Source organism: Neodiprion virginianus, chromosome 3 (genome assembly GCF_021901495.1).
Source record: "Neodiprion virginianus isolate iyNeoVirg1 chromosome 3, iyNeoVirg1.1, whole genome shotgun sequence".
Classification (NCBI taxonomy): Eukaryota; Metazoa; Arthropoda; class Insecta; order Hymenoptera; family Diprionidae; genus Neodiprion; species Neodiprion virginianus.
The window spans coordinates 26,656,136-26,681,241 of record NC_060879.1 but is presented as its reverse complement, the minus strand read 5'-3'; the positions used below and the strand labels follow the sequence as shown (position 1 = coordinate 26,681,241).

The 25,106-nt window shown below is 40.6% G+C and overlaps 1 protein-coding gene across 1 annotated transcript in view; it reads left to right on the top strand.

Moving 5' to 3' along the window:
* The first annotated feature begins 743 nt into the window (after positions 1-743).
* Positions 744-25,106, top strand: part of LOC124300421 (Fanconi anemia group J protein-like) — a 68,056-nt gene continuing 43,693 nt past the window's right edge. Inside the window, exons 1-3 of the mRNA XM_046754513.1 lie at positions 744-960; positions 3,881-4,712; positions 4,876-4,987. Coding sequence (XP_046610469.1) covers positions 869-960; positions 3,881-4,712; positions 4,876-4,987 — 1,036 coding nt within the window. The 5' untranslated portion in view covers positions 744-868. The remainder of the gene's footprint in view (positions 961-3,880; positions 4,713-4,875; positions 4,988-25,106) is intronic.

Below are 25,106 nucleotides of genomic sequence, written 5' to 3'. Positions count from 1 at the left end.
CGTAATCGTGAAACATATTTTCTGGCACGAGAATTCGATATTTTGATTTTTTCTTTTAAATCCGTATTAGATTATACTCAGATCATGTTAATCCTCGAAAAAAAATGTCGTACCACCGCGGTAGCTTCATTCGATGAAATATTAGAATCCAGTGATACCTATTATTTTCGAGAATTGTTTCTCAGTTCATAAAATATATAAACACATGAATGATATAATAAATGCCTTTATTATTTTTAAACAAAAATTCCAAGTTTAAACTTAACGACGAATGCTATTAGATTCGTAATCCATCAAGGCATGTCTTGCGATTAATTCATAGGTTAAAAATAGGTTCAATTGAATCGTCCTATCGCCCCTAAATTTTGAGTTATATATGCGGGTAATAACACAAAAAAGAAATCACGAAAAACACTTGTCCGGTGGATTAGATCACGTCTCGATATATCGTTGCAATTACTGAATCCGAATCCGTAGTCAGAATCGCTCCGTCACCCCAAATACTTCGGTGTTCAAATTATAGTGGAATACCCCATACACGACTCAAAATCTGTGTGTAACGGAACAATTCTGACCCAGATTCGTATTCCTCATGTTTACACAAGTACGATCGTCTAGTCCGCCGAACAAGTCGCGTTATTCGCGTGCCTGTGCCTCTTTCCGTTGCGTGGCGTTCGAAATTCGAAACTTGTCGTGTGTCCCGCGCCGAGTGTCGAGGAATCGATTCTCCCGAACGGCGGTCGAACATCGAAGCGTCGAGTGCCGGGCGAAAGTCGGCCCCGCTAAGCTCCGGCTATTTGTGTCCTCTAACCTCAATGTTTGCCTTCGGCGTTCGCCGACAAACCAGCAGATAGGTCACCTCCGGGCGATGCTCATCGTTCTGGCAGCGATATTCATCATCGTCTGTGTCTACTCAGCATCCCTCGCCTTCGTAAGACGGCGCCTCGATCCTCCGTCACCGTGAGTATTCGCTAAAATCTTGACGCTTGAGGTTATATTCGCACCCCGTATCGCTCCCCCCTGCCTTATCGGTGGATATTATCGCTCCATCTCTCATCGTCATCGTCGCCACTCGTGGCCTTACGGCGAGCTTGCTGCTCGCATTATCAGCCCGTGTCACTCCGTTCCTCTCGTTTGGCCTTATCCGCGTGCATCAGCCAACGACACATCGAGTCGCGTGGTCGCGCGGAGTCAGAGAGACGCATGCGCAGCTTTATTTTGCTTCATATGTGTACGCCACGGATTTCTCCTGTACACGAGGTCGTGGCGTGTGTTATGGCAACGTCCACCTATTGGTGCTTACGTTTAACCGCGCATTCGTGGAACATTTTTGAACGAGGGCGGAGTAACGCTTGAAATCGTTGATTCAAATTCATTGTGTATTTGCTGTTTTGCATTCGCCATTTAGATCAGATTTGTACGTGCATTTTCAATTTTTTTTTATTCGATATTGTGTAAGATTTAGGTACTGCATTCAGCGTCGGTCACGTGTCGAATATCTCTGTTCAAATAGATCGTACAATTTTATAAAAATTTTCGAAAAAGAACGATTCCCTCTGATTCGACTAAATTATGTTGGAATTGCAAAATCTTCGTTTAATGTAACGAGCCCTGAACCTGTAATGTAATGTTTGCTTGTATCCTATCTGGAGCGTAGCATAAGAAATTTCATGCACATACTACCGACAGTATTTGTTAAGCGCTGAATTAAATATGAATAATTTGAAAGCCGCAGAGTCCTGGTTGGTTAGTAGTAGAAAAACCCCGATAATAATATTTACAGTATACAATACCATTCGACATTTGATAATTAATTTCGCATACCTATTTTACAAATTTCATTTTAAGCTAGAATTGAAGTAAACATATCTATTTGTCCGTTTAAACGACATTTTTAGTAGCATTTTACGCCTCAATTTACCAATTATGAGTAATTAAATGTTATGTTATGGTCGATTTCCAGTCCAACGCATTGTTAGAATTGTTGACAATATTTTTCCTGTATTCATTCACCGTGAAATTACCCACAGTTATTGAGGAGAAACCAAAATAGAATGATTTGAAAAATTAAAAAAGTCGTTAACGCGTAATTCAATCATTCAAAGAAAAAAAGAAAGGAAAAAAAAATAAGGTTGGAGTCAGTAAGGTTCACTTGAGAGAATATGTTCAAATTGTAATATTTATTTAATATTTCGCTATTTTAGAGTAATTAATTCAGGAGATGTGTTTTCAAAATAGAATTATGCAATATTTTATTACGGTTTTTGTAGTCAGCTGATACTTTTCTGATGGAATGACAATTTTTCCTAAAAATAAATTGTGCCATCAACGTTACGAACTTCAATGGCGTCAAAAAAAGGAATTACGAATTAGACTGACTTATGAGAATTATTTTCAAATCATGAAACACCTTCAAAAATATTTTTGATCCAAAAAGACTGTAATTTTGATTTAATATCTCTGACCACCCCTACTTTTTAATTCATTTTATTGAGATAAATTCAAATGCGTTTCTAGATCAAGATGCCGTAATATTTGGATATTTAAACACATTAATTGAGAGGAACAATATTGTTTCAAAAAATTTCAGCGGTCAGTAATTTGAGATGAATCCGGTTTCTCAGTATATTTTTTTCACGCAGCGGAAGAGCGGTATTGGGTGAAAAATACAGACTTTGTAAAGAATTCGTAGTTGAAAAACGAATAAATTTATTTATAAATGTTAGAAAAATGTGGAAAACAAGTGAGAAAAAATACGCGATTCCATTATCACTTCGTGACTACTGGAACGAAATTACTTGCCGCAATTAGTCGCGTAAGAAGAACAACGAAACGAACTTCCATTGCTTGGGGAATTCCGGAATGAAATTGAACCAACTTCTGACAAGTTAAAGCCCCAGTTTTTCCTTGTCAACCCTTTTTTCACTCCGTATTGCTTCAGATCGACATATGGCAAGCTACTCCGGTGTCAAATGTATCCTACAACTCGAATTCAGCAGTATCGAGCATGTGTGAGGGGGACAACTGCATGCGATGGAATTGCGGTGTGGAAATATAACGATCACTTTATGCACCTATATTCCATCGGAACTTGTCGTCTTGCGAGTGCACAGTGAAATATACGACACGCGGTGCAGTCCATTCAACGACGTTGTAAAGAAAAATGAGCCCACGACACAGCTGGCAGAGGATGTAGCGTGTCGAGAAATGCCATGTGCAGTGCGAAACCCCGAAACGTTCGTCTCGATTATCGTCGTCTTGGAGTGTCCTCTTGTACATCTTCCTAATTTTTTTCATTTTCCTTACATCCGCTTCTCGTGTATGTACGCGACATTTGTCAAGTACTTACCCTAATTCATGTAGAAAAGGCTCTCCGCTGTTATTATAAAGCATCGCTCGTTTTCAGGTGCAGGACTTTTATTGCGACACCACACGAGACATCTTATATACATATATTGTGCACTCTTTTTGCTGTACCTATGAATGAAGATTTGAATCCAAGTTGAAGGTGGGAAAGAAATAACGTAGGATTTTATTTATGAAGATACTGCGGAGTTTTGTTCTTGGATAAAATTTACAGCTTTGAAAAAGCTCAATGAATCCGCCGGCGTGATTAACGCGGAGCTTGTGTCATTAAAAATTTTAGAGTCGAGTCTAAGTTCTGTGCTTGCACACCTGTTACTCGACTTTCTTCCAAAGTTTCCAGAACTCTAGAAGTTTCTACTCCCTCGCGAAACCCTTTTACATATTCTTGTTTGTTTTGATTCCGCTACCTTCGGTATAGAGTTTTTCTTTATCAATTGGTTGGTTGTTGAATGATTTGATTAAAAACGAAGAGGCGTATTCAACGATTCGGTAATTGATAAGAAATCGGTTTCAGAATGGCTGGAAAATTCAATCCACGCATCGCGCAGGATGTCTTAAATATAACGAATGATGAAGACAGTGACTTGTTGACCGAGCAGAGTTCCGCCTCAAATTTGAGCGGCGATGACGATGATGCGGAGAAAAGTGAAGAGCTACAGTACACGGAGATGCAGATCGAAGAACCGCCGAGCTTTTTCAATTCTCAGTACCTGAACCCCGGTCTTGCGTTTAAAAAGAACTCCAAGCAGTCAAAGCCGTCTGAAAACGAGGAGGAGAAGGAAGAGGAGGACGATGAAAACGCCGAGGAGAAACAAGTCGAGGAAAAGAAAGACGAAGACGAAGAGGACGGCATTTTTCAGCTAAAAGAGACCAAGAAACGGGGATCAGTGATCAACGCCAACGTCTACGACGCTTCCAGCGATCGGAGCGAAAGCTCAAGCTCCAGTTCGAGTTCGCGAAGGGGTCGTCAGCCCCGCAAGCCCCGCAAGTCGCGAAAGCGCAAAAATCTTCCGGAATCCAGCTCCGCGACGTTGGAAAGATGGTCGATTCTCAATTGGCGTGAAAAGCGGGACGAGACGACGAGGAAGAAAATGACGAGGATAGACGCGGCGAAGGCGATACTCGGCGATGGTTTTTCCGGTGGTTGCTACTCGGCAGGTCCCGCTACTCCTGCGAATGCCCCGGACGAATGCCACAAGAAAATATTCAAGCACATCACCATTGCTCTGGAGGGAAAGGAGGTTCCCACCCCGAAGGAGGTACACCATGAAGAACTGTACATCGCCGGTGTCAACGTCAAGTTTCCGGTCAAACCTTATCCGTCGCAGATCGCCGTTATGAACAAGGTAAAATCGACATTGGCTGTATTCCATCATCATTTCACGCGCAATGTATGTTGTGATTCCTTTTTTCCAACCGTTCAATAGCAGCACCTTAAATGTACCGCATTATTTTGTAAAAATTGTCAGTCGTCATGGACTTTGTTTCATCTATTCTCTGCAATTTCAGCTGATTCAAGGATGCAAAAAATCGGAACATTGCTTACTGGAGAGTCCTACGGGAAGCGGGAAGACCCTGGCTCTGCTCTGCGGAGTTTTGGCTTGGCAGGAGAAGGAGAATGGTGAGTAGAATTAATCTTCTGGTTTTCATTGGAAACTAAAAAAGATTTGCGAAATTTGTCGATGTTCCAAATATCAATACGATTGAATGAATAATCGGAGAGATGGTTCTTTGATCACGGCATGATTTCGTCGAAATGAGTTATCTGCTCAACTGCAAGTGACTCATAAATAAAACGATCCTGGAATACAATTTTAAAACTAACAAACCTTGCTTCTTGCGGCCCCTTCGTTTTGTTCAGAACGAATTGTTCAGACAGTGAATACAAATTTTATCCCTCGATCTGCTGCAGCTGCAATGCGTGTCTGCCGAATGACGAAATGTATGAAAAGGTCCGTGTATAATAATCGAAGTATCGATTGCTTGATTAGGAAAACCAAGCAGTCTTTCATCACTTCGATGCTAGATTTCCTTTTACATCCATAATTAGTTGTAAAATGATTTATAAATTCCAAAGGTGTTCCCAAAATCTTTAATACCATGTGTTGTAGTTATGTTTGCGCTGTGTATACAGCTGACGAAATTTCACCGAAAATTAATATCGCGCCTCATCTTTGACACGACGTGGCATATATCGTGCAACGGTTGCCCGATTCCCATTGCAGGCCACGAATCATAATGGCCCGTGTGTCGTCGCGTGGGGCGATGAAAGTAACGGGTTCGAAACACGAGACAATCAGAGGAAGAAGAAGGGAAAAAAAAATACAAACCGTAAGGTAATGTAAGGAAAGGAAAGGAAAAGTAGTTTCACTAACGAACTCGCGACGCCTCGAACACGAAAAAAACTTGCAGCCAATAGCGCGACCTGCAGCGGCTGTGTCAGACCGCCATTAAAAGGACACAGGCTGACTTCCGGTGCCGTTTTCCGCTTTCGGGGTCGTCAATTCTCGAGTCGAATAACCTGCACCGACGATTCTCGGGTGTCTTATAACCGGCGTGGATTAAACTTCGACTGCCGGGATTTTCTTCCGAGCGCGTTTACACATAGAAGGATTAACAGCCGTGTGACACGCCATTTTGCGGCCCCGTCGCAATTTGACGGTGCCTGCCGTATAAGTACCGCGATATCACCCCGGCGGAGCCGCCCCCGCGCTGAAAGTGGCTCCAGGTATTAAATGAATATGGCTGCCGAACCACTGTCGAACACGCACCCTCCTCGCCTGCACACGGCTAGTTTTATACCCTCATAGACAATCTTATGATCTCTTTACGCCGCGGATCCTACTTCGGATGCTGCGTTGTATACCGCGCTCGCGGTGTTCACGGATTTTTTGAACCGAGCTGCATTGGAAAAAGCTTCGTTTCTCGTGCTTGGTTTACGTAGAAAATTCGAGAGAATTGGGCAAATCAAATATCGTCGAATCCGTGTGATTAGCTTACTACATTTTATTACATTTAAGCATGGCTGTAACGCGAATTTATTGTTCCATTACCAGCTCGAAATTACACTATGCAACAAATTAAATACTTTTCTTTTCACCGGGTTTACAGTATGTAATTATGATTCCTTACTTTAGAGTTTATTGAGGTTTTTAAATAAAATTGTCACATCACGTCAGGTTTCACAGTGAAACGAAGCATTTATTGATTTTTTTTTTAAATTACTATACTTGTATTTTTTTGAACGAAAAATAGGCAGAAATTAAAAGATGGGAAATATGCTTTATTAGCGATACATGATGTTTCTTGGTGTAAGTCAAAAACAAGACTTTTTTTACAATAATGCTGGTTGACGCAGAAATCTTATTCATTTTGTGACACATGAAAACTTTTCTATGTCTTTAATCTATGACGATTACTGTATCAGAAAAAGGGGGCAAAACAGGTGATTTCACCCTCTGCAACATTTACCTTGCAATCGTGGTTTTGTGACGTGATATCATACATCATACATCATAAATCATACATCATACATCATACATCATACATCATACATAACATCATACATAGTATTAAAGTTCGAAACCAAAGTTTGGATGTTCGGATATTCAGAAAGTGAAGTGACCGAAAATTTTTTTCCTCTTGACGTCATCAATCTATATAGACGAAAATCAGCTAGCCGAATTCCTCAGTCTGGAAACAACCGCGCAGTAGCGCGGACGGATGACAGTCGCGCTCCGCAAATTTTGAGTACCGGGTTCTCAACCTTCTGGATCCTGCGCTCCGGGTCCGCTTCCTGGTGCAACTCGAGTTCCACGATAAGCGCTCCGTAGTTTCCGTGCTCCAGGTCCGCTACCTGGTGAAACTCGAGTTCCACGACAAGCGCTCCGTAGTTTTCATGCTCCAGGTCCGCTACCTGGTGAAACTCGACTTCCAGGACAAGCGCACCGTAGTTCTGGCTATCCAGGTCCTTGACCTGGTGACTTTTGACCTTCAGGACTAATGTTTCGTAGTTCTGGTTGTCCAGGTTGACCTGATGACTTGTGACTTTTCTGACTAATTTTTAAGTTTACAAGTTTGAGTATTGAAAACGTCATGTATACTATTTAACCAATATGCATGCTTCAGATAACATTGTGAATTGGAAAAAAAAGCGAACGACCAGGATCACCAAATTGCAATTGGTGAGTGGTTGGCGTAGTATACATAGGAATACATGACAATAATGAGCGAGTGTTTTAAAACTATTCCGAATATAAATTTGCTTTCTTTTGTTTACTCGGTATACCTAATACAAATGTCTATTCGAGATATTTGTTAATTTTTTAGTATTCCGTAATTTTATCGTGATTATACAGTTACCAGAAAACCTAGTAGGAGTGACTGCGTAATCGAATAAAATGGTAAAACGTACCAGATTTTCTGGTCACAGATACATAACTCATAGTCATTTTGTATCCAGAACTACATTTTTCAGTTATGTCGAATAACGAAAATAGTTAAAGACCGTATAGTCAAGATGATCAGACTTTTTTCTCGGCGCAACTAGTCTATTACATCTATACTAATAATAGGATGTCGAAGTGCAGATTAAAAGTTGCTTTATTGACTTCTCATGATTTTATGAGCAATTTGGTGTTAGGTATGTCATTTCACGGCTGATTTCATCCACAAATCTATTTCACTCCATGTGATCTTCTGTAGTTCAATCCGGTTAAAAGTTCTGTTACTCGTTCTCATTGTAAAATTTATTCTGAAATTCATTACTTGATTTTACGCAATTTTACGTGCGTATTCGTATTGTTTTATCGTATCATGCAGTTATTGGTCCGTGTGTATATATATACGTATATATTTGTAGTTACATTAGATACGAAAGGATTCATTTCTAGTACGCGACAAACTGTATTATTCGCTATTAAATTTACGTTTGTCATAAAACCCTACTTATTACCGAGCACAGAACTAATTTTGACTTACTCTCATCGTGTGAAAATAATCGATAGAACTTACGAGTATGTATGGCTCCATAATAATTGCGCGTATTAATTCAAAAGCGTTACCATAAAAACGTGATAAAATACTGTTACATCTTTTTACTGCACGCTTCTCTCTTTTTATTACATCTAGGTAAATATTAATTTGACCATGATAAAAAAAATTTTAAGAAAAATAAATTAAACAAAAACAAAAACAAAAAACAAAAAAAAAACCACAACTCGCGCACGACTTTACAAAAGAGCGATTATTCGTCAAGTATAGCATCGTTATTATTCGAGCGCCGTTATCCCGTTAATAGCTGTCGTATAAGTATTTTAATTATCCAAACGTTTAATTTCTCGTTTAATAGTTGCTAGTTTCTTCGTCGTCGTTTCTTTACAACTTGCATGTCGCTAATTAGTCCTGGCCAACGTGTTTCTAAACTATAACGTGGATCGAGTTGCAATATTTACCCCCAAGCATTGGCTAAGCATCCAGGTACCGCCAGGCTTGGACTACGCAACTACGTCGCGGTTGACTACCCTTAATATATCACCTTGATAACTTCCTCCCTGCTGCCAAATAACCGGGTATAAATGGAAATAAGGTGTGTACGTGTCGATGTAATTTCGACGACGATCAACGAATCTTCTGCTTTATTACATACATCGATGTTGTAAATGCTCTTAAAAAAAAACAAGAACTTTTTCAGAGTAATTCAGCGATAATAATAGGGGTTCAAAAAATTATTATGGTTCTGTGATTCTTTTCTCAACAGTCATTTAGAAGTATCGATAAGTTTGCGAGCAAATTTTGAACAAAAGTTATGTTTTGTCGTAGGGTAATTGATTCGCAACGTAGCGTCGTTATTTCCTGTTGAAATAAATATGTCTGAAATATTTTGTTGTTACTATACTTGCTAGTGAAAATTTGATGAGATTTTTTGGGATCTGCGATTATTTATTAATCTTACATTTTGGTGAATTCAAGCTGCTTGTAAACACAGCACCAAAAGTTGCATTCATAAAATTTATCAATTACATTTTCATAAAATTATACGATTGTCTTGCTTATAATAGCTATTCACGTTTCATACAGACCTCTAATATTGTGGTGAAATAAAAGTAAGACGAAGGAAAAAGAGAGACTCGCTCCCTTGTCTCTCATATCGCAGCTACTGACGAAAAATGAAAAATACGATACACCATTTGCGAATGTGTCTGTTGAGTGGGTGATTCTATTTCGACGAACTTGAAACGCGCAGGCTGTATAAGGTATAAAGGTATACACAATAACGATACGAGCATACAAACCTATACACCCGTTACAACAATTTACCAAACGATATCGAGGATCCAAAAATGTATACTCGATGTATACGTATATACATATAATACACACGATATCAAAACGATAGTCGAGTCGGCGTTGGTATGTCATATCGTGCAGTGACTTAATTAACACACGCGACGATGTGGGGCTTGTGTTGTATATTGTGAGCCACAAGGATCTTTGTAATCGCAGGATGAAGTCCTGCATGCTGTGTCTGAAATCTCGGTTTATATTCCCTTTTTCTTTTCCATGTCTGCAATTATTGTTACTATTATTGTTGTTGTTGTTGTTGTGTTATCATTAACATTGTATCTATACACATTACACATAGTACGGGACGTATAAAATTTCAAACAACTCTTAGCACGTCAGCTGCGGTGAGGTTCGACTTTATGCCCGTCACTCACGCATTTTACATGACTGGCAGCGAATGAATTTTCGGCTGAGACCATATATAAATTATTTCTACACTACGCCTCGCCTTGGCCATCCTGCCGCTCGTCCCGCCCAAGGCCTTTTTCGGAATAAAAAGATGGAGGAGTAAAAAGAAAAAAAAAAAGAAGAAAAACTTATACATATATAGATGTGACATTCAAATATTTCGGTTTCAAGGCTTACCAATTCCATCGTTAGTTTATTTACTGTATAATAACCTTCGCCGTGCGGCTACCGGTTGGGTCCTAATTATGTCTGACTCGAGTCAAACCGCGTACGTTCTCTGTTAATTGCTCATTTCTAACTAACCGTCAAAGAACAACATCCAATTTACACCAGAAGCGGTTCGTTCCTTTAATTTCTGATTCTCTCCCGAGGCTAGGCGATCAGCTCGCGTGCAAGCTTCGCTATATCTCTTAGTTCGTCGGTCTTTCCCTGCTTCAATTCCACAACTCTGGATCCCACCCCCATAGGCTCCTCGCAATAGCATCAATTTATTGTCATAGTTAATTTTCCGTTGGCTCTGCAATTAAGCGGCTTCTTCCATGTCGGTTTATCTAATCTGTCATCTCCGATATATTGCCCCGATGTATTATATGTATATGTATACTGTTGCTCAGCAATCGCGTCAGCTAGTTACAAACTTTCCGTCATGACAATTTTAACCGCCTCTGTTTCCTGTTTCGTGGTATAAATACGCGTGCCATTTTCCCTTGATGGGTTTCACCCCGTGAATGTTATCGGAGGACGATGTATAGCTGCACGGGGATAGATTTGCTAATAACGAAGGACAACGTGCCGATGGTGGTGAGTCACTCCAAGTCCAACTTACTTTCAGGGTGTTACTTATCTCCGGGAAAAGCACTTCGATACTCTCGCATAATCTTACAAAGATTCCCCGAAAGTCAAACGCAACTTGGATAACACTCACTTTTCCTGAAACAGTTAAATTTAGCAGGGTTAATGAGTAAGCTGGCTTAAAAATTGCAGAAGTAAACATATATGGTTTCTGAAACAAAACAGATTGGTCAGTTTTAACGCTTGAATCGTGATCTTGTGACAAAATTTTCAATCTTGACGACGCAAATGTTCGAAAAGATTCACGAAGATATAAATCGCACGTATCATGAAAATTTAGCATTTGAATTCGGATTAAATTACTTATACTGCCACAGTTTTTCTTTTTTCATTGTACAAGGAGAAAGGATTTGCCAAATTTTGCCAAGTATGGCGTAAATTAAAAACGGTTTATTTATTCAAAGAAATGTCATTTAATAAATGAAATTAATAAAACGAAAACATTTCTCTATTTGGTAAATTCGTCAAATTTCGTTTTGACGTAGGAAAAATACTCCGATTTTAATAGAACTGCTGTACGGCACGGATGAATTTGAGTGAAACGTTGATTGCGGAACTTTTATTTTGCGCTACGTTTTTATACTTGTAAAAAATTGTGTGCCATTCTTCCCTCGCTGTGCATGGATGTGAAATAATACTTATACGTACACTGGGAAATGTTTGTGGATTAGCTTCCAGAAGCTCGTTGTCAGTTGTCAACGAGACGAGAGTTTGCAGCTGGTCTCGTGCCGTTTCCTAACTATTTGTTCTTCTTTCCCCTGTCCAAAAAGGACGAGTGTCATTGCGGACGTCGCGACGCCCGACGTCGGTGACACGCTACTCGTCGCTCTATAATAGAATCATGCACCGTCTTATTACGTATAACCTACTGCAGTGCAGTTCAAATTGCATTTCCTTTGTTGTTTTTCTTCCTCTTCTTTCAGGATAACCGTTCGACTAACAACTTTTGAATTCTGAAATGTCGTATTTTCTCCGGTATTTTACAAGTAATAATACCTACGTAGTTAAAATGACATTCTGTTCCGTGTTTCGTGCAGGTAACTTCCTTGTACGCCTTATTTATTGTATTGTATGTAATACATACTATAAATTGTATGTAATGTATACGATGTATGTGTAGACGATCGCGTTTCGGATTTAAGAAAATTGATTGTCATTCGCGAATTCGTGTCTACATGCATAATGTATATTTGTGTTATAATATTATACCTGTTAGAAAGTACCCCTGTAAAAGTGTCACCGACATCTGGCAGGTTCCGACGATGTTTGATCCATCGTTTTATTGGAAAGAGATTAATACGACCGTTACAGTTGTATAAATAATAAAATTCGGAGTAAATACGTATAATCTGTTATTGAAATCTAATTATACACCCGTCACGCGATTGCCCGAACCGCTAGACGCCTCCGTTTTCCGGTTTCTAAACCCACCATTTTCATTCACGAAACAACTCGCAGAAACAATTAATATTATAGGCGCGTAATCAAACGGTTATAATGCGCATTGTACACCTTTGTGTACCTACTTTTACCTTTTCCCGTATTTTTTATGTTTAAACACTGCCTGCAGTCGGTGAAAAATATTCAATTCTTCAGCCAGAACATGACGGAAAAAAAATTTTTGTATCCATAGGAAAGTAAAATAAATTTTGTATCATCACTTTTCAATCGTTGATAATCTTGAAATCATATATATCATTATTTTTCATCATTTATGACTTTGCTGAATTCGTTACAACGTAAGCCTATATGCCGTAATTCTTAACTCGGTTCATGCCTCATTTCTAACTGCGTGAGAAGTGCATTATTCCACGATTTTCTCCACAACTCGTGCGTTGCATTTTCTCGACAATTCGGTCAAATTCCTAAATTGAAATAAAACAAAACCACGTACTAAAGTCTTGTATTTTCATAACGTCAGTTTCCAAAATCAGCCTAGACACTTTAGTTCGAAATTGCTGCTTCAATTTAGATTTCGTTGTACACGTGCAGAAACTTTTTTCTTCTCGCGATATACACAAACTTTCATGTATTGTACATCTTCTAGGCAATTTGCAGGTATCCCAGGTCATGAAACAATCATTATAAAGTCGACAAGGGGAATCTAGCTCCTGATGAAATTCCTGCAGGAGTTTAAAACAGCAGAGTTTATACAGATAGAATTAATCCGGTAAAATGTATTAGGTACACTCTTAAACAAAACTTCGGGGACAGGCGAATACTTGAAAGTTTCCCCATGTTCAATCGATCGAAGCTATTATTCAGTCATATAGTAAGGTGCATAGATAGAGTTCCGATGATATTAAGCTGTGGGAGTGGTCCGTACCCGGGTTCTGGGTGCTACCGTTTCACGGCGACGGGAAGGAGGAGGAAATTATTAACCTCGTCGTCGTCGGGACGTCGGAAAGTTGCATATTTCAAAGTTGCATGCGCGTTATACCGCAGTGCAATGTATAATTCCCTGTTCGGTGTAATTATCATGAGTTTCAGGTTCTGTTTCGATACATAATTCTGGCCGCCGTGTACGAGACCTGCTCCTGCAGGCCTCGTTGTCGTCGTTTCGGTGTAATAAAGTGACATTATCCGGCATGCAATGTCGCGATAAACTTTTCAAATTCATTTCACCCCCTTCTCTTCGCCGCGAAACGGCTACCCACTGGCCGTATTAATTTTTATTGTTCGTCCCCTTCCTGTGCTCAAAAACGCGAAGGAAGATTCTCGCCCCATTCGTAAAGAACTAGATCCCGTCTTCCTGATGCTTTGAAAAGTCCGGGATATTTGTGCAATTATTTATTCACAGAATAGAATATATTGTCAACAGAACCACTCAAGGAGATAAATGTCTATTCCTTTTGTTACCGTACAGTCCTAAATTATTTTCATTTCTTACTTGGTATAACCGAAAAGCATCATTCTGAACAGATAATGAAAATTAGTTGTGCAGCATGTATAATCCGGAAAAATCTCTCATACGTTCCCATTATTTTCGATTCTAGAAACTCGTGATATATATTTTCGCAACTGTTGCGACGATTTTTCATATTGGTGCAAAAATAAATTTTCGAAACTGAGGTCTTGCTTAAATAAGAAAATATGCTATTAAACCGTACAACGGATTTCATGCTCCAACAGCCTCGAAATGTAGTATTGACAATTTCAGCATAATTCAAACGATTATTACGTACATATCTATACATTGCTAAAATCTTCCAGTAGTTACAAACTGTAATAACGAATGAAATCTTTCTTCCAAGTACGGTATAATACAGAGAACTGACAAGGTATTCCCGAACTTTCTAGGAAAACTTTTTCACACGAAAAGGCGCTCCAACCACCGCCGGGGGGTAAGGGTGACACGAAGAACGTCCTCCGACGAGGCTTCTTTCCCAAATCATCAACAAATCGTTGAAATTACCGAATCGTTTCGTTGGATGGTATCGATTAAACCCCGCACGACGCAACAAAGCGTGGCTGTACGTGCCCTACTCCTTATTGTCTCTTGTCCTCGTCGTCTTATTTTGTTTTTCATCCCCCCACTCGCGGGGGTCTTAATTTATGCCGTGGTCGAGGCCCTTATTCAACCGAGGTTAAAGAGCTGGTCGCGGAGTGGTACCACTCAACCTTATACCTCGGAACGCGTGACAGTTCTGGTTTTAAAGTATAAAATAAATTATACGAGACCGGAAAAGATGGCGTGCACCTCCCGGCTAGATATGCGGATCGGTGTAGTCTCGGCTCTTATACCTCTACACCTGAAACACACACACACACACACGAGGTATGTGCGCTGTCGGCGTCGCGGGGTGTCCCTGTCGTGCCGTAAGTACTACCGAATTTCACTTCAAACCCTGCTGCTCACCCCCCCCCCCCCCCCCCACAAATCCACCCTCGAACGACGATTTATCGAGTTTAAAACATCGGGTATACCATACTCGTGGAATCGGACGTTGCAACGGTGCATTCGTACATCCTTGCTGTGCATGTCTGCTTATCTTCGTTGACTTCGACAAGTGTTTATTATGTAGAGTGCACGCAGTTGTTCGTACTTCACGGCAGGTACGAAGTAAGAGGCGAGACAGGTCGTACGTGTTTTGTACATTTATTCCGCAGTTGTCACTGCATATAAGTAATGTAATCGTAACGAATGTGCCAACCGCGGTTTGTACACTGAAAATGACGGAAAAATTTCACTTTTCTTTTATTGTTATTACAGAGAATTGTAGTGGAATGAGTATCGTTACAATGTAATCGTTTTAATATTGTTGGGATTACATGATAATGTGGTACAAGTAATTATTTAGTGTGATTGTAAACGGCAATGCTAGAGTTTCCAGTTATTGCAATGTTAATTCTGAGCTTTTACTTTACTACGTTGCTTCAGATAAACATCGATTTATTGTTGGTCCCTCAACGTTAAATTATTACAATAGTTATAGGAAATTATAGTATCTACAAGTTTACGTCGAAACTTTGTTTTTTTTTCTAAAAATATCTAGGAATATATTCTTCCTTTATCTTTTTATCCTGGAAAATATAATTTGACCAATACCAAAGTCTATAAGCCATGCGCAAAGTGCTTATATAGTATCGTGGTTCGTATATAATGCATAACGATACGCTGAACGAGAACGCATGTACACAACGAGAATTCATTCAATAGATATGGGCAATTCTGTGCTGATAAATAATTCCAGCATTCATAGGTTGACGCTGAATGATCGAATCGACTATGAGCCCGTCTGTCGAGTTAGGAGAAGAGTGGCTCTCGTTTTATGCACCATTACGAGGTCGACGTGCTTTTCTTCATAAATATCTTCATACCAACAATCAGCTCAAAATGCGTAACTTGTGCTTCAAATATAACCGCGTCTTTACCACGAACGTTGCGAACTGCAAGTTTCTTTGTTTTCGCAAAACTATTACACGCCCTTTCTTTCTGCAAAATCGCTTAGCAATATTTGGCACAAGGCTAATCGTGAGATTGCACGATCCGTAGTGAGCAATTTACCACTAAACTAGAAATGTCGCCGATGGTTATGCGGTAGGTATATTATAACACATTAGAGTTGTTGAGGTTGACGGTAAATTGCAACCTTCATTCCCCGGCAATCCCTGTAACCGTTTATACCGAGAGGCTTCTCTTACGTTTTGCAGCAGGTATCCTGTTCAACTCTACCTCTCCATCTCTCTTTCGTTTCTACTTATTTTACTCATCTGTAGTCTGTCTTCGTCCGCGATGTGATGCAAATAGTGCCAAGTGTTCATATAAGTAGTCATATATTTCAATGCGGAGTACAGAGGTGCATAAATGTTTCTAAATAAAAAAGTTGCAGCGATTTTTGCAATTGTAATCACACTTGAACGGTGCATCGCGGAAAGCATTAACCGTGAAACGCGTGAACGCAAGCAGAAATGATAAAGTGCACATTTTTCACGTCGTTATGACAAGCGCAAAGGTTCGGGTAGTTTGTTTAACTCTTGGTTGAAAAAAAAAACTATAGTAATGTTTTAATTATTTCGATATATGGCGTGGAATGTATGAGACAGGGCGAAAAAAAAGTTCCCCGAATGAGTTAGCTAATCGTCATACGTAAAATTTACCTATAACGAAATGGAAAATATTCCAGTGCTCGCATTTGGAGTGTGCAGATATCTCGTGTTACTTACAATTAGATTGCAAGTCCGAAGTAGATATATATATATATATATATATATACACAGGGAACGATGATTCGTCTGCAGAGAAAGGAAATACTGCCCAATTAATCAATTGCCGTGGCAAGTCCCCTCTCGCTAGTGATTATCGGTATGTATACACGAGACGGCCGTAAAATAATTTATTATATACATGTGACTGCATGTGCTGCAGTTACAATTACATCGTAATATTTATAAAGCATCGTCCGTGTTACCTGTACGAGGATCCATTTATACGAGGATCGAGAAAAGCCATAAACCAAGCCATCAAAGGCTGTAAAACTATAAAATAGTGTTTAATACCGCGCACCTGCTACGAGAACTAAACGCTCCTATATGTAACGGACCGTCATGTCAATTGAAATTCTTTCTCGTCGGGATAGGGTTGCGGGATAGTCGCATGGTGACCGAAAAAAATCGATTCGTTTAATGTCCGAGTTTGTCAATTACCGAGGATGCACATCGGGAAAATGGAGTCATTGGAAGTTAGGAACAGGCATTCGTATAAAAATACCGTTCGCTTGTTGTACGATGAATTGACTAGGATACCAAAATTATTCAAGTTTGTATTGATCACTGTTTTTCGTTTGTACGGTGTACTTTGGTGTACTGGGATGGAACCGTTTGCACATAGATCAAAAGGACTGCCGCAGTTCCGTAAAAGCCAAGAATGCGGAAGAAATCAGAGACTTGAGAAATTATCAAGGAACATCGGGAAAGTGTCAGAGAACTTTCTTAGCCGTTGAGGTCAATGTAGTTCGTCGGTATGAACAAGCGGAACTTCTATTGACTTGAAAAACATTATTTGTATAAAGAAGAAACACCACGTTGATGCGAGACGTGACGTTTTGGCGGTGGTTTCGTTCGTGGAAAGGCTGCGTTTTTATCCGTCCAGTTCGTTAAAATATCTCTGAAAGCGTTAATGTGGTTAGAGGCCGTTTGTAGTATCACACAACTCACGTAGGACCAAATCCATTCCGCACTCAGGTTCACGTACAGCGTAAAAGGACGCTTGCTGCTTTAACATTGCCTGCAACTATTCAAGACCAAGCTGGTTGAACTTGATCCCGCATTTCGCAAAGCCGCACCGCGCACCGCGGCATCTCAAATGTGAAATCTGAAATCCGGGGTCTCCAATCTGAACCCGCGATTCTCATCGGGAATTGCGTCCCGCAGTCCCGTGCATGCTCCGTTCTCCGTTTCTACCAAAGTATAGGTACGCAAGCGTACGTAGGTGTAGAAGGCATGTGTTTGGAACTATCGGTGCAGGTATGCGGAGGTACACGTGTACGTGATATAACGATGTAAGCATCGCGCGTACCTACAGGAGCATTGCCTTGCAGGAGGAGAGCGGCTACCCGCAGGGTCCTTCCGCACTCCTCGTTGCTCGTAGATGCCCTGGAAGGAACCCCGGTAGCTCCGCGCCTCCAACTCCAACGACAATCGAAAGACAAAGGACCTGCTCGCTTTCATCCTGCCGACCGGAGAGGTTAAGGTGGGGTCCTATTGCTTGCCAGCTACGTCAGGACAATACGGGGTCCGCATGCGGGCCTCGAACCCATTTCAGGACGTCTTCGGCTCCCGGTTGTTATACCGCTGCCGGGCCTTACGCCGCTCCTCTGCGGCTGGCTAACGTGGTTCTCATTTTTTTCTTCCCATTTAACTTCCGGCTTAGACGGTTAAAGAGAAAATTGAGAAAGAGGAGAGTCCCGGTAATCGACCCTAAAGTGAAATTTTCACTTTTCACCAGATTTCTAGAGGTTTTCAGGTATAGACAATCAGCTTCGATCATTCTCAGATAGACCTACGCTGAGGCATGTCTGATAAATTTTTTTCCGATTATTATGTGTTGCGATTGAATGGACGAATTTTCATTACTTTCGTGTCAATCCATGGCTCCTTATAAATTGGTAACGATTCACTTCGCGTCCGGATATTAATAGATTCGACCAGAGTATGCCACGTGCTTGTAAAACACTGTAACACACACAGTACGAAGAATTCACTGGTCTAGTGTGCTCTAGAGATATTCCGTTATCCACCAGTTTGCAGTATTGTTTTTTATCACAAACAAATATCGAATTCGATGTAAAAAAACTAAGTTTACGTTTCAAAGTAGCAGTCAATTTCTATACATGCTAAACGTATCGTAAAATCATTAAAAAAATTTCAACTAATTTCAAGAAAACTTGCGTCAACGTTCTGAAACTTTCAAAATACTCCGTGTATAATTAATGAGTGAGGGAGGAGTTTCCTCGACTGGGATACAACGAGTTTTCAATTAGCTTTACTCGCCATCGAACTCCCAAAGATTCGTGAAACATCAACGTATAGTATAAACTTCTTTCTATTACATCTAATCAACGATAGTGTTCCCGTGTTACGAAAATTTCGGCATCACCAAAGGTGGTGGAACCTCCTCAATACTATTACACGTAGTTATAATAATGCGTATCGTTGGGATGGGGGCATTCCGGCAAGTGTGTAGGTACACCTGCGTCAGTGCTTAAGCCGTGACCACGTATAATCTGCCGAGTACAGAGGCAGCACTGAGGCCCAAAGCCAAAGGTGGGGGAAGATAAGACTGGGACCTCCCAGCGGGTCGGCGGGCGCCAGCCCCGGGCCCCAAAAATCGCGCTCCGGTGGTCCGCGCGCGATCCTCCCCCCCCTCTCCTTGCCTCTGTCCCTCTCATTCGCCGTTTCCCTCCCTGGCTCCGCCGTGTCTCAACTCCCCCCTCCCACCCCCCATCAGAACCGCGGTCTTTGCAACGCGACGCGACGCGACGCCCGTCTTCCTTGAAGACAGGACCGCGCGTCGCGACGGCCGGATCTTCCAGGAACGGGTTTGGATTCAAAAAACGCCGCGTTCTTCCAGCTTTTATTCAAACGGCTTGCATAATTCGGCTCAATCTCGGCGCTCATCGTGCCCTTTTCAAATCGTTGGGTTATTTTCAGATTTGCGGTCCCCAATTCGCGACTTATAGACGCCGCTGTCCATGAGGAATTAGAAATTGGTATGCTGTCCGGAATCATCGGTTTAACGAGGTGGGTTGGCCAGAAATTGGTACTTGGTATCAGTTCTGTTACGAGATATGGTTGTACGTTGGGTATTTAGCAGGTTTTGGAAGTTGGGTGAAGCCCGAAGATGTCTTGGAAAATTGAAGAAACTAAAAAGGAAAATGAAGAATATATCGATACTTTATTTCTTATCGTTCAAAGTTGTGAGCCTGTGGAAAATAGCTTTATAGATAAAATGAGCCATCGTAGAGTCAAATATGTAGAACGTGTGGGATATATTATCCATCGTTTGGAAGCTATTTTAAATAAATGTCCAATCACCAATAAAATAATTTGATAATTTATCGGAGTACGACTATCGCGTGATATAATCAATAGAAAGAGTATCAATATTTGGCCAACCAGCTTCCTTAACTAGTACCTGAAGTTGAAATTCATAGCTCGCATAGTTTTTCTTTGTGGTATCAAAAAGCATCCTTTCCGATAATTCCGCACCAAGAACCCACACCTATAAAAATTACAACAGAGTCTGTGAAAGTCCAAGTCGATAGATATTGACGTTAGAACAGTAAATCGTACTTCAGAATGCGGTCGGGATTATAACTCTGCCTGCCGATGATGCATATTCCCGATTTGCTGGCGCCTCGTGAGTTCGATTCCTGAGGTCTGTGGAATTTGGAGAACGCTGACCAGCCGCAGATCGTATCTTCCAGATTCTTCAAATTTTAGAAACGAGCAACTTGTCGATAGCGGAATTAATCTTGCTTCTCGTTTGCCACCTGTACATCTACATTTTACGAAGTACCTACCTACCAACTCAAAAATCTGACGAAGTCCGTGACTTTCGACGTGATAAAAATGTATGGAGAAATCGCCTTTAACGGGGAATGATTTCGTATTTTACTTTATAGCCTGCAGTGAAATTCCATGTACCAACAAACTCGTGCACGCGGATCGCTGACTCGATCCTCTGTCGAGAATTTTTTCTTCGTTCGAACAACTATGCAAAAAACTTGAATCGCGGTGGCTGTAATGTTTCAGGGTTCTTTGCATCCTGTAAAGCCGCACGGAGCGCAGGCATAAATCTAGAAGGCATAAATTACGAATGATTTAATACCTTTACAAAGTTACAATATTGACAGCAATCTACGGACCGTATCCGTGGTGATTTGGTTCTGACAGACCGCACGATGACGGTTGTTAACCATTCGATTCGGTCTAAATGAGTATCAATTGCAGATCGTTAAGAGCTCGTGTAAAATGAATCGGAACGTCATGTGCCAAGTCCGCAGTCGGAAGAGCCCGTCGCTTTCAAAAAAGGAAAAGAAGTTCGTACGATATCGAAGCTCTTAAGCATGAGCTTCAACAGTGCTGACTGACGAGATATGCATTCTTGTCAATTTTTATTTGTTTATTTTTTGTACTGTTTGGGATTTTGATAGGATACTTTTCCTCGGTGTCCCTGCAGGATAATTTTACTACGACTATCCAAGGAACGCCCGTGTAGTTTCTTTTCACACTTTGCTTGGCAACCGTCCAATGTGTATTTTATAATTTTATCGTTAACGGTATCGTGAATTTCTTCAATTTGTTTTTCCAATTCGGTTAGGAAAAGGACGAACTCGATCGGCCTGTCTAATTCGAAATGTACGGAGCGTTTGAAATTTGGTATTCCGGTAGTCCGACGAATTTTGATATCACTGTTCCATTGTACGCATTTCTGGATTCCTCACTTGTCCAAAATACTAATTTTCAAGTCTGCAAACAGTCAGCTTGAATGAGAATTGCAGAAATCTATGTACCATATTTGAATACCCGACCAACAGGAATAACGACCTTTAAATTTTGACAAACGATGAAAAATTTCGCGACCTCGAAGCCTTCCCAACGAGAGAAACCGCCGACGATGTTTTGGCCCTGCGAATATACAGCCCAGACATGAAGTTTGAAGATGAAAAGTCTGTACAGAAGCTGTGTGGAATCCGTTGAGTCCAATTACTCGGATTGGCGTGTCTCTCGAGTTCGGTATAAGATGATATAGGTCAGGTATTTAGCGGTGCCGGTACGTGTAGATGGCTATCAGATCGTGTTAACTAGGCTTGTGCTCGTGTTCGTGTCCCTTGCCTCGTGGTGGAGGACTCGGTGGTCCTCGGATATCCCGGCGTTGATATGCTTTAACCCAATAGAGCCGGTATAATCTTACCTGCGATCTGTCGCTCGGTATTTTTTCCTTCCTCCGGGGTTTATATTACCCTGGAGCCCACCTTTATATGGGTCTTCGTGTACCACGCGCGCCCCGCCACGTTTCGACTTTCCCCTTTATAATAACGCTCTTAATTACGCCTCGGCTAATCACCCCTAATTCACAGAACTTCTAAACGACTTCCTTCGCGCTAGCGCACTGTGTCGAGCTTATATCCGCCGTGCAAGGTACATGTTATACAGATTAGAAAACTTGAAACTTTAACACAACTGGCATGAATGATATGTGTCCTTGCTGACGATGAGTTTCTTAACTTCAACGGTAACAAGTGATGGAGTTTTCTTCTCAATATTTCCGTAGTGTCTTTAAAGTATAATTGCACTGACCATTCTATTCCAAATATTGTTTTTTTTTTGTTTGTTGTTCATACCTGATTAAAATATGTTGTAATGTCGGTGCTGAGCAAAATTAATCCTCGCTGGAAAATATTTTTTTGTTCCTTGCACTAGTGTCGAAAATTCGTTTTCTCATACGTGTGAAAACCAATCGGTACGTTCGTATTGTTCAAAAATTTGTGCGCTTCACTTGATTATAATTAAATTTAAGAACCTACTGATTTTTTCGTGAAGACATTTTTAAATTCTTACAAAAAATTGTTGTCTTAGGAAGTAGAATGCCTTGGTGTATTCGAATCGTGCAAGTGGATTATTTGTTTTTCTCGTGGCTTGGTTAACGCGTAACTGTTTGGAAACGTGGCGCCACCTGTCGGTACATGGACAAACGTTTCCACTCACCCAACAGCGGAATGTTGATTTTCCGGAATATACCTTCATAATACGCGTTAATTGCAATTCACAGTTTTTCACTAATCAGGCAGTATTGAAAATGTGATCGAGTAGCTCTCGTTTATCTGAATAATCGTTTGAAAATAGGTAGAGCAGAATAATTAAAAAAATGAGGAGCTGGAAAATCACACTCTCCGTTACCGCGATATTTCAATGTACACTTTCTTGGTGGTTTCATATTTTTCACACAGAAATAATGCAGTTCAATCGACATAGAGAAAATTGCGATAACTTTTGCCATCAATGTCGTTTCATACATCCTTACAAATTTTCTTTTCTCTTGAGGGGATGCTATAGTCTATTTCGATGTGGATTTTCAGTCAGATATCTCCAGAAATCCAATCCCATGGATTTCGAACGCCAAAAAGGTTCGCGAGAGCCGCATTCTTCTTGCGATTTGGCACGACTCGATAGATTTCATGCCATTTCTTTACAATCACCAACAATTCTTGGTCACAACTTCGGTGCTATTAAATTCGATATTCAAAAATTCGGTATATTTAAGTATTTCTTTATAAATCCACCGTTATCCATTTTCACTGAATTACCAAAGCGATCTTCGTAACTTGCAATCGTAACAATCCGACAAATACTCATCGTACGATTTCCTCGCGTAACGAAGTCACTAAAAAGTATAGATTTTCAGCGAAGCAGCCACCCTAATTTTCCGCAAGCAAGGAAGCTTTGAATCCGTCAGTTTCAACGTCTAGAGAGAGAGGAAAGCGTGTGCAATCCACCTACGCACGGAAAACGCACAATGCGAGCAGTAGGTAGAACACACTGCACTTTGACGAGCCGCGAAGGACAAAGAGTGGCTGCCTCGCACACCGGCGACGTCGGCGACGACGACTGCAATGGTTGCACCCCCTTAAAGACACGGGAGAGTCTTATATATTCGGAAAAACCGTGTGTGCACGGTGTGCCACGGATCCGGTCGCGACGGTGTGGGATTCGTGATCAAAGGGACCGCCCATGTACCTACACGCATTATGTGCGACTATGGCTCGGCCTTATGCGTTTGTATAGGTCCGCTTGTGCGCGTACACATTATACTCGTGCACTTTACTCTCGCGATGCAGCTATTGCAGAGCCCGTTTCTCGCAAGAGCATCGAGCACACGTGTAACGTACCTACACATGTTGTACCCACCTGTGTATAACGCTGGAAGTAATCCGTGCGAATGGTGAATTTATCCTATTTTTATGCTTTTTCCTGAGATATATAAATAAATTCGTCTCACGTTGAGGGAAATTTTTTGTTTCGGTTACCGCTCAGTCCTTAAATATTTTCATTTTTTACTACGATCGAAAAATATAATTGTAGGTACAAGATGAAAATTAGTTTTATAGCTGTTACCGGAAACTCTAGTATCCGTTACTATTCTTTCTCATTATGATCATTGTTGCTATATTTTCTTGTTTTTCGTAATCCCAACTATATCCAAACAGATTTTTTAACGATACCTGTTTTACTGAATTTTTCTAGATACTATAACAAATGAAATTTTCTCAGTGCACGCAATCGCCGAAAATCTAAAACGCATATTAGCACAATGGAAATGTGAACATTTATTTTTTACTCTGGATCGAAAAGATATTGATTTCACGCTAACTGATATCGATGTATATAATGAGACATTATATCAGATCTGGAGTGAAATAGTGTACTTTATTGAACGCGTGGTTAACCAGATTTCTCGATTCGGCACAAGAAATTAAATAAATTATCGGTATCTTTACTGTAACGAGTAATAACTAGCGAATGGCTGTTTATAAAATCAGTATACTTATAATCATCGTGTCTATATTGCACACAAGAAATTGACTAAATTTTCGAATGGTTTTTTCAATTTAGAAATTTAGGAGAAAATTTATCAGAGAATTTTGTATGAAACCAAATCATAGGCATGTGTGTCAGGTAAAACTTTGGTTTTGATTTTTCGTTCAAATTCTCTTCGTTTTTTGTAATCTAAAAGGTAATTCCATCACTCTGACGTACCTATATTTTTCTCAACAGCTCGTACTCCGTTCACCGGCAGGTAAAAAAACTTCAAACGCGTTGTTGCGTGCGTGTTTTTTGGTGTCGTGTCGCGCCCAGAGCGACTACGCGTGCGGTACGAGTTTTCGGTGCTGCACGTACGCCTGTGTGTTGCGTGCTTTTTTAATTTAAATCCACGGCGCTATGTGCGTTGGCGCTTTTATGTTGCGTATAGTATACGCGGAGATATCCTTTACAACGCACGTTCCCAAATTACCCTAATTAACTTATTATAACACTTCGTGTCGACGCCCAAATTAAAAGAAACCTAACCACGTTTGTAATTTTTTTTTGTTGAAATAGATCGGCGATGAAAATTAGATCAATGCATTTGC